General features: G+C 46.7%; 1 protein-coding gene across 1 annotated transcript; it reads right to left on the minus strand.

The window, feature by feature from the left end:
* Nucleotides 1-1464: 1464 nt before the first annotated feature.
* Nucleotides 1465-9565, minus strand: LOC105186322 (tubulin beta-1 chain). Its single transcript, XM_011146424.3, has 2 exons — nt 9355-9565; nt 1465-3116 (listed from the first exon to the last, which is right to left on the minus strand). The coding sequence occupies exons 1-2, from the start codon at nt 9409-9411 to the stop codon at nt 1830-1832; spliced, it is 1344 nt and encodes a 447-aa protein (XP_011144726.2). The 5' UTR covers nt 9412-9565; the 3' UTR covers nt 1465-1829.
* Nucleotides 9566-10980: the final 1415 nt, after the last annotated feature.

The raw sequence follows: 10980 nt of genomic DNA on the forward strand, positions 1-10980 counted from the left end.
TTCGAACGTGTCGACTCGAGTTTCTTGCATGCCGGCCGGCCGGCCGTCCTGACACAAAATGCAACAATATGATGCGGCTCTTAGCGATGCATTCGCTCGACGAAGCACGTATTGATCGCCCGAGACCGAAACGCGCACCGCGCCGATCTGATTCCGATCTGTTTAACTGTATCTCATTAATCCGTTAGCTCGGAGTTAGCCAGAGCGATGCACTCGACATTCCTTCATAGACGCGTCATATTACAACGTCATTACGCGGGCGCTAAACATTATGCTCTCCGACTGTCTGAGAGATCTTTGCGATAGTAAAAGTAATGAAACTGGACTTCAACACTGCGACAATTGTATATTGCGTACATACAATTTATTTGCTTGTGGTTATTTTTCTCTGAATTACGTTACAAGGTTTTAAAGAAGTAATTAGGCATTCGCGTTATTTTTATCTGATTTATAGTGTGGTCTCCGAGCAGGAAACGGAAATATGAAACGATGGTAATATTAGCTATCTCCTCTGTGCTAGGTAACTTCTGCCGGTAAGATTCAGTCGGCGCTTTCCGCTTTATAGCTACTGATAACAGATCGTAAAGCGCTACCCTGCAACTATCGGTAACTATCGGTAACATGATTAAAGCTACTTTTACCAAGCTCCAGTTAAATTAACTGTTCCAATAATTTTGCAGGATTCCAACTGAAGCTGCTGCGAGAAATAAAAAAATAGGAGTACAAGACAGCAGCTCCAGTTGAAAGTCTGCAAGGTTGTTGAAACAGTTAGTTTAACTGGAGCTTGGTAAAAATGGTCTTGAAAGAGCATATCGAATACGATGGATGCATCAGTGAACGCTTGTGTTTTCAATTTACTGCTAATTTAAAACTAGATATCAGTTAATGCGTTCTGCGCGAGAGAATCAACGAAGTCTATGGCAGTCTATAGGCTTGTTTCCAGCGCCATCTGGTTTATTCGTTGATAGAAAAAAGGAAAAACGAGTCAATGAGATTTATAAAAATTAACAAACATGAGACCTCTTGTCTAAGATCGTATTATAATTGACGTTTGAATTAATCTGTCAGATATTAAATTTGGTAAGTCGACACCGCACATATAGCTTCTTCTTTGTTGAATAGCAATTCAATTCTTAAATAATTATTTGTAATATCTCCTGATAAACGTGACGCGAATATCATGTGCTTTATTAATTCAAAATACTTCTTGCGATCGATGCACCATTTATCTTGGATTAACTTGAAAAATTCTTGCCTTATGTATTGAATGAGACCGAATGTCCGCGATCAATTATACTCTCAAATCGTATACTTCATGAGTTTTTATTCACATCTATTTGCCATGATATAAAACTGCATATAACAGACGAATATAAATATATACGAAGTCTCTGAAAGTACAAAACTCAATAGCACTAAGAAATCTAGGTCCGTATAATAAGGGGATAGTGCGAGACGACATGATTTATATGATAATAATTTATTCAAATATGGATAGAGCGACCGCTTACGAGCGGTTATACATTGGATGGTAAGGGCGCGCGTGAAATAAGTAATCGAAAGTAAAGAATACTATAGAAAAAACACATGAAAATAATAGATCATGTTTCAAATTTACCGCACCAAGCGCGGTATTATCATAGCGAAGGCCAACAAAAAGCGCGCGCGCTCCACAAAATTCGGGACCGAAGTCTGTAAAAAATAGTTACAAAAGAGAGATAACGTAGAGTTAAGAAGCTGGGTGAAGGGTGTGTCGTGTTGCGTTATCGCTCGGTCGATAGAAGAGAGATACAACGGTAGTTTCCGTCGGGTGTTGTCTGTTTTCTTCTCTAATTCTCGTCGACCTCGGCTTCCTGCTCCTCGTCGAATTCTGCATCCTCGTCCGCGGTAGCCTCCTGATATTGCTGATATTCCGACACCAGGTCGTTCATGTTGGACTCTGCCTCGGTGAACTCCATCTCGTCCATGCCTTCGCCAGTGTACCAATGGAGGAAAGCCTTTCTCCTGAACATAGCGGTGAACTGCTCGGAGATACGCTTGAACAACTCCTGAATGGCAGTGGAGTTGCCGATGAATGTGGCAGACATCTTAAGACCACGTGGCGGAATGTCGCAGACGGCGGTCTTCACGTTGTTCGGGATCCATTCTACGAAGTATGAGCTGTTCTTGTTCTGAATGTTGAGCATCTGCTCGTCAACCTCCTTCATTGACATTCTGCCGCGGAAGATGGCAGCGACTGTGAGATACCTGCCGTGCCTGGGATCGCACGCGGCCATCATGTTCTTCGCGTCGAACATCTGCTGGGTAAGCTCGGGCACGGAGAGAGCTCTGTACTGTTGGCTGCCACGGGATGTGAGAGGTGCGAAACCGGGCATAAAGAAGTGCAGACGAGGGAAAGGTACCATGTTCACCGCGAGTTTCCTAAGGTCAGCGTTCAACTGACCGGGGAACCTAAGACAGGTCGTAACACCAGACATCGTCAGGGAGACAAGGTGGTTCAGGTCGCCGTACGTTGGTGTCGATAGCTTCAACGTGCGGAAGCAGATGTCGTATAGGGCTTCATTATCGATACAGTAGGTCTCATCAGTATTTTCAACGAGCTGATGTACAGACAACGTGGCGTTATATGGCTCGACGACAGTGTCGGATACTTTGGGTGACGGTACGACAGAATATGTATTCATAATCCTGTCGGGGTACTCCTCGCGGATCTTGGAGATCAGAAGGGTGCCCATTCCGGAACCGGTACCACCACCGAGAGAGTGGGTGAGCTGGAATCCTTGGAGGCAGTCGCAGCTCTCGGCCTCCTTTCTCACCACGTCGAGAACAGAATCCACAAGTTCAGCACCTTCGGTGTAGTGGCCTTTCGCCCAGTTGTTGCCAGCGCCGGATTGCCCAAACACGAAGTTATCCGGTCTGAAGATTTGTCCGAACGGTCCGGAGCGTACGGAGTCCATAGTGCCGGGTTCCAGATCGACGAGGATGGCACGCGGCACGTACTTGCCGCCCGACGCCTCATTGTAGTAGACGTTGATTCTCTCCAGTTGCAGGTCGGAGTCACCATGGTAAGTGCCGGTCGGGTCGATGCCGTGCTCATCGCTGATGATCTCCCAAAACTGCAAAAACATTTCCACATTACCATCTGACGTCGTCACCTCAAACAGATTCGCAAACAGATAATAATTAACTGACGAAACCGGTTATGTTCGTAAAATCGAAATTACGAAACTTAATGCGATACAGTCTTGCTGTTTGAAAGAAGAGCGTCGTGCACTCCGATTTGCAGCAGCAAGTGTTATCCGTGCCGGAACGAATCGGCGTTGCCGACAAAAATTAGATACGCGTTCCAACTCTCTCGCATCATCCGAGCGTACGCGCGCGCGCGCGCGTGCACGAGCGAAGGAAGTAAGTCTCGCGCACCGGCTTTCTCCCCGCAATTATCCTTCACATCCGTTTCCAGCCTTCCATTGTATCGAGCGAACGGAACCGGTTCAATGACCTCGTGGCGAATAGCTCGCGTGTAATTAATCGTAATACTCGGCCTGCACATCGAATTATGTTACTTTTTTTCCTTTGGCGCTTATCGAAGCGAGCGGCCCTGACCCTCTCGAGCACAGCCGAATCGCCCGAGCGATAATCGAGACCAATTAGCACGTATCATAGACGCGGTTTCTCGTTTCGAGATGCCCGGTCGATCGACGCGTCGAAGCGCATCGCGCATGCTAGGCGAAGGCCAGCCGCCACGTAATCTCCCGGAAGCGCACGTTTCACCGTCGTGATAGTCGCTCGATCATCGGCGATTCAAGCTGAAATGTCAATCGCTCGTGAACGTCTTCCAAATTAGCGCCGCGACTGGGATGCCCCATGATCGCTCAATTGAACGCTCAACTTTCCCGGATGATTGAGCGGTCGATTTAATCGTCCGAGAATCTGTTCTCAATTTCGATATCAATTATAGCCGCATTGGCAAGACATCACGGACATTAATGAGCCGCACGGCTCATCAACATCAAGCGCCGAGGAACTTTAATCGTCCGAGAATCGGTTTTCAATTTCGATATCAATTATAGCCGCATTGGTAAGACATCACGGACATTAATGAGCCGCACGGCTCGTCAGCATCAAGTCGATCTAAGCGCCGAGGAACACTTTCTCGCGCGCGATCTCCATTAGCGCAGGAGGATTAGGTGTGACTGACGCAACTCTGTATTTGCAAACAAAAGAGGACGCTAATTACGAAATTGCCGGTGTACCGCGCACAGTAGTCCCCGTTGCATCTCCGCTTTATCTCGCGAATGCGGTTCAAAGACCCCCGCCGCGCCGGTATATTTCTGTAAATCGATGTGCAAGATACGACACACGCGTGTATTTCCGAGCACAAAAGTGTGTGCAAACAGTGTGTCACTAGACCGACGTAATTGTATCGCATTAATAACTCAAGTGTAAACGTGTTACCGTAGATCCGAGATCGCGCGCGGCTCTCGACGCCAGAATGTGTGGCAAAGTACTGATACTTATACTCGTCACTTGGCACATCGTTCGTAGTCTTTTGAAATACCGCGATAAGGAGACGTCCCATTAGTACGTTCGCCGATCCCAATCTGTTCGTCCAATTATAAATCCGATCAATCGGAGAACGGTTTCGTTTTTCATTTGCAACTTCAATCGTCCGCTTGTTCAACCGTCTAACTCGTTGCGAGAGAAGCCATTCCGACGAGGAAAAGCCGGGTTATATCGCGACTAAGAATACATTTTCTTTTCACTTGGACCTTGTCGTTTGTTTCCTCGACGGAGGTATAATATTCATGAGTCGCGCGCGGTCGCTGCTCGAAAGCGATAAAGCTACACGTAAGAAGTACGCAGTGCGGCGACGGCGAGCACTCTCCCGTGCAGCCGAACTTTTTTGCCGCGGCAGGCGATTATTGAATAATCCCGAGCTCCATATACAACCCGCGTGAAAGTCCGCGTGTAAAACCGTCAAAGTCCGCCTACCGTTCGCTACGCGTGCACGTCCCACATGGAAACGATGGGTGTATTAAGCGACGACCATATATGAACATCGTCGTTCGAAAGCTAAGATCGCCCAACCCTATCTACCTCTTCCCCCCCCCTCCCCACCGCTATATATCTCGTCTGACCGCAATGTATATGTTATAGCCAGATATGAGTCACCAATGTCACCGCTATATATAGAGATGATGACTGTAAAACCAACACGATCGTGCAATTAGCATAAGCGACGATCGCTCGGTTTATGCATCGCGACGGCGACGACGACGATGGCTCTGCCTGCCCTCGTTAAATTCCGCCGATTTCTCCCAGAGCCGCTGCTCCACGACTAATTTCGCGGTTTGCACCAGGAGCCAGCGACGCGGCCGATGTTGTTAGGCCGGAAGAAGCGCGAAAGGTCGTACCGTTATTCTAAATGCGCACGCCGACATGTTGCATTCTAAGCGTTGCGTAACTCGCCGAGCGGACACAGATTGGTCCACCGAGCTCGTATCGCGGATCCCGCTGGCTTTAATGGACCGTCATTTGTGGTAAATAAAGGAGGCGCGTGTAGCAGGCAACGGTAGAAGAGAGTCATCGTGGACTATCTAAACTGATTAGAAATGCGAGTCGTAAACACGCTGATTAGACAATCAAGATCTATCAGCAGGTTGCTGAAACGAATAATTTTTTTTTAGGGAGTTTCAAGTCCGTCAATACGTTGTACATATGTACGGATGTTGGGTCGAAGTATTCATCGTTCCACTTTCATCTGTCGACGTTTCAAACGGCTTAAGCGTTTAATTATACCACAAAGTGCCGATAAGAGCTGTTAGTTGCGATAAGGCAATCTCATTAATGAGAAATGCGTTAGAAAGACTGATTTAGAATCAGTTTTCTATTACGAAATATGCGTCCTGTAAAATCCTGTTAGGTCACAAGAGTGACGAGTACCAACATCGCTGTTGAAGCATGTTATAATTAACATAGCAAAAAAGAGCATAATGATTGGAATAAGAGAAATCTCTATTCCAAGCTCTATTTCAAACTGTACAACTTTACTCGGTTCATGTAAATGTATATGCTGTAGAAGCTATTAATAGCTAATCTAGCGACTCATCTAAACGGAAATTCGATGTCTTCTTGTAATTATGGTAGTATCTAATGTTCATTAGATTTCGTGGACGAGGTTGTATAAACTGGTTGTATTTACTGGAAGACGAGTCTCGCTCGTCTGATAAACCGGATGTTCAAGAAAAATTGTGATCATGATTGATTGGTATGATGAAAATCCGGAAACGACGTTAACGTTAAATTCTATTTAACATTTGAATCTAAGAGAATCCCGTTATCCGAACAAAAAATATTCCGAGTCTTGATACTATATTAAGACATAGTATATCGCACATACGAGACAGTGATAAAAAAAGATATATACATTTTAATTTATTAAATATATATATATATATATAATATAAAGATCATATATAAAATTATATTAAAAATTATATACAAAATTAATATATAATTGGGGTAATTGATAAATATATTTAAAATTTATTTTAATAGAAACATTATTGTTGGTAACAATGGTGAAAATTCTGCAGTGAAATTTCAAGGATGAAAGCAGGAAAACGGTATAATTGTCGCGACGATGGATGTACCCAGCCTTACGGACCCGACACGATCGATACACCTGGCTATATCCAGAGAGAGGGTCGGTCGCTTCGTCGGCAACGCGAAACGGTTCGAAACGGGCCGAGGTGATGCGGAGAAAAATGGCGAGAGAGGATATCGCCGTCTTCCTTTATTTGGGAGCGCGTTGCCGCGCTACGCGGACTCGATGTCCTTGGACTCGAAGGCGTCACTGAATGGGCATTCGTAATAGTTACACAACGAGCACTGTCGTCGTCACCGAGTAATACGTAGCTTACATTACGGTTCTTACCTTTATAGAACGTATTTTTATTCAGAAAAAGCGCGTATTTCTTAAAAAATTTTTTATTTTATTTCATAGTGAAAAAAAAATAATTGCGTAAGATACTGAGAAAATTTCGACGATAAAATAATTTTAATTTAATAATTTTGTACCTTTACCAATATGTGGTCTTTTAGCTCAGAAGTTGTAAAAATTTCTCATGATACGTTACTGTTCTAGCGCATTTTAGCAATTTTTCATTATACTTATCAGATTATAATTTTTTGACGATGTGATTCGCTTATCGTTAAATTTATCACATAGTGACAATTTTTAGATTAAGTAAAAATAGAATAGCGTATTAGTTATATATGTAGTTACAAAATTGTTAGATAATTTATTGATGAAACTTCTCTTTCATCATTACAGGTGCAATAAATATCTTACAAAAAAGAGGAAACAAAAAATAACCTTTAATATCAAGCAAGCATGATGCTGGATCGATTGAGATAGACAACTCGGCGAACGGACATTGACTTAGTGCAGCAGCCTTAAAAATCATAGAAGCGTGACGACGGACGTCGGCAAACTTCTCGATCTTTACCACTCTCATAAGAAATCTTTCAGCACGAGTACAAAAAATTTTTTTACTCTTTATTTTACGATAAAACGAAGGAACGAAATATAGAACGTCAATATGTTGGTTCACGAGCTTTCTTCTTCGGGGGAAAAATTTTGCTCATGATATTATAAAAATCCAATGATATCAAGTGATCAAGAGTGATCAAGTGATAAAGATAAACGTCAGTGACGCTTGACTTGATATCTTTAACAAATCGGCAAAAAGTACAATTCGACAAAGACAACAGTACACGTGTCAGCCAAAAAAGTCCGACTGGCATGATCAACGAGAAATCGACCATTGAAGCATATCTGGACTCACGATAACGCACAGCCGCACATGTCACTGGCCGTCCGTTAGCGCGAGCGTCATATAAAAATTTAAAAATACGCTCGCTCAACGACGCGTAGCCGTTAGCGCGACCACAACGCCACACGGTCGACAGACGCAGCGAAGGAATTTCATCTATCACAAAGCGTGTGCACACCGATTGAATAAATGTGAATTGAACGTGTTCCGAAACGCAACGAACTGCATTCGCTGCTCGTTCGTTCCGTGTGTATCTACCTTAACAATAACGTCAGTAGGAATGCGACAGAAGGGGAGGTATAAAAGGAGACAGACGAGGGAAAACGGCTTGTGTCGTGTAATTTCGCAAGAACATAAAACTATGTCAAATGTTAAAAAAAAAAAAGAGTGACGCATGCTATTGTGTATTCTACTGAAATATAATCTAAAAAATATAGGTTGCATAATTTTCTGAATTCTTTTATGCATAATTTCACCAGCGAATATAGATGCCAAAAGTTTAGCGTAGTACCTAGCGTCGGGAAATCGACGCTCAAAAGATTTTCAATGAGTCAGAAAAAGTGAAGGAGAGAGGAAAGAGGACAAGAGGGGGATGGGGGGGAGGGAGAGAGAGAGAGAGAGAGAGAGAGAGAGAGAGAGAGAGAGAGAGAGAGAGAGAGAGAGAGAGAGAGAGAGAGAGAGAGAGAGAGAGAGAGAGAGCGTGAGGAAGAGATGCGCGCGCAAGCGGTCGATGTCGCCGCTTTACGCGGTGATTCTCACGTCACCGAGAGGTATGCCACACCCAGAGACCAACGTAGACTATACAATGATACCTAGAACCGAGAACTTTTGAGACCAAGATGCTTCGCACGGTAAAAGCGCGACGTCTCGCCGGGACAATGATTCATGATGAACATAGAGCAATGTGCATATAGAGCATAGAGATGCACCGCAGAAAAGATGGCCGACGCGCAGGCAGCAACGACGACGCCTCGTCCCGGAACGCGGTGGCACGATGCAAGAAAAGAACAGGGGGAACAAAAAAACCGTTAGACTCCGCTTGGCTCCTCTCCGCTCGCGCCGGCCGGCCGGCCGGCGAGCTCTTGTCGCCATGACAGGTCTTCGACCGTGCGCGCGGGCGAGGCATCGTCGTTTTTTCGCATACCAGCGCCGAGCGAACGCGAGACTTTTCGCGCGCCGTTGAAGATCGTCTCGAGAGGCGACATGAGCTCCTCCCGAGAGCGGAGAGTACCATCGGTCAACGAGAAAAATGGCGCGGGTCCGTGTACCCGGCCATTCCAAGTGGAGACCATCCCAGCCGCGATTGTCGGCGCAATTCTCGTCGACGAGATCGTATCGCGTGATTTCCGGTGGACGTACGAGCAGTCGACGTGGTAACCTGGCATTAGAATCCCCGAAACCCGGGCAAGTCGACGCTGGAACACTACCTCGCGGAACAAAGGAACGCACGACACGCGGCATCGGGCCGTTCGATCGCGCCTCGGTCTCCTACTTGGACGGCGGTGTTTCTACCTACCTTCGCTCCAATTTGGTTGCCGCACTGGCCGGCTTGGATATGGACGATTTCCCTCATGGTTGCTCGTGCGAACTTTGTCGATCAACTCCTCGAAAGAGTGTTCTTGTGTACTGCGACGGCGACTGCAGCGATTGCTACCGAACCAGCGAACGACGACGAACGTGGACTAGCGCGTCGCGAGCAGAGACGAGTATGCGCCGGTTGCCGTGTCCGTTACAGATTTTCAAGTCTCCCTGAGGTGACCACGGGGGCGCGCGGGGAGGGCCCGCGCGTACCACCCGTCCGATTGGTCGATCCGCTCCCCCCTGCGCCGCACTACTACACCGATATTCGCGCGGCAGCCGCGACGGCTGCAGCGTTGCCAACTGCGCGCGCGGCCGCGATGGGATCGTTCGACGCCGGGCGGGTGCGGAGACGCTCCTGCGGGCGCTCCGCATCGCCGAAACGGCTACGATTCGTCGAAATTCAAGAGGAACCACTACGACGTACTTCTCGTCGCATCAGGCTCGGTCTGATGTCGCCCAGTGCCCCGTACGAGAGTCGCTGAGCTTCTCGTACGCTCGCTGCCCGGCGAAATGCGATGTTGCTGCAATGTATGATATCGTCGTAGCGTTAATGCGCTGGCTACATATTGCCGGATGTGCCTTACGACTTCCGTCGTAACGGTTGGACAGGACGGGACGGGAGTGGAAATTGCACTTCTATCGTGTGCCGTCCTTTCTGTTGCCTCGTAATGATTTGCTGTGCTGCAGCTATTGAGTAGGGAACGTACGACTCGCTCTCTTGACGAGTGAGAGGTGCAAAAGGTAGCGCCGCGGTAGGCGACAAGCAGATATTTTCCAATTTCCCTAATGTCTAGATGGTGAATATTAATTAGCTCTGCATACGTGGCCATTTCGAACGTTACGCCTCCGCGGGTACAAAGTATTCCATCGCTCTGGAGAGTCGCTCGAGTTGCTTGCACGCCGCTTCGATCGGCGTAAGCTCCAATGAAATGTTTAATAAAGGAACAATTTAATGTGCGCGCATGATTAACGTAGCGAGACGTGACATGGAGATGTTACTGACATGGAGGAGTTATTATTTCGAACTCGCAACACACTGGACTGAAATATTTTCAGAATCAATCGTACATCGTGCACTTGTAAAATTTCTACAACACGATGCGAATATTCACTGCGTGACTGCGAGGTGGACAAGTTTGCCCGGGAAATTTTCAGAATTGACGTTATGATTTACGAGCCGAGTCATCGCATTAGCATAATGATCCGTTTCGAGCGTTGCTCGAAAAATTCCGGCGCCCCGGGCGAACGCCCTAAATATCAGAAGGGTCAACGGTCCTGGCCGGGGTAGTCTCGTAGATGCGGGTGAGGTTGGGTTGTGCCGCAGAGAGGTCATTTTGGTACAAAGCAAGGAGGCGAATCGTTCGATCGGATGCGAATGGTCAATACAGAGGTACGAGGTAAGTAAAAAAACACCGGCGGGGTGCCGGCGCGCTTTTCCCCGAAACTGCGAGATCAGCGGGAGAAATGGCCGCGCCGCTTGTTACACAGCGGTCCGACGGCTCGTTACGAGATTTCCGGGCGTGTATCTCGGGCGAAGTACGCGCGTCTGCAGCATATCGAT

This window comes from Harpegnathos saltator, unplaced genomic scaffold (assembly GCF_003227715.2).
Source record: "Harpegnathos saltator strain DR-91 unplaced genomic scaffold, Hsal_v8.6 scaffold594, whole genome shotgun sequence".
Taxonomy (NCBI): Eukaryota; Metazoa; Arthropoda; class Insecta; order Hymenoptera; family Formicidae; genus Harpegnathos; species Harpegnathos saltator.

Bases quoted from the DNA above. Each gene is read 5' to 3' on its own strand.
- LOC105186322 (XM_011146424.3), bottom strand. From the start codon at position 9,411: ATGAGGGAAATCGTCCATATCCAAGCCGGCCAGTGCGGCAACCAAATT. The intron at 3,117-9,354 runs GTAGGTAGAAAC...ATGTTTTTGCAG, and splicing joins GCAACCAAATTGGAGCGAAG to TTTTGGGAGATCATCAGCGA.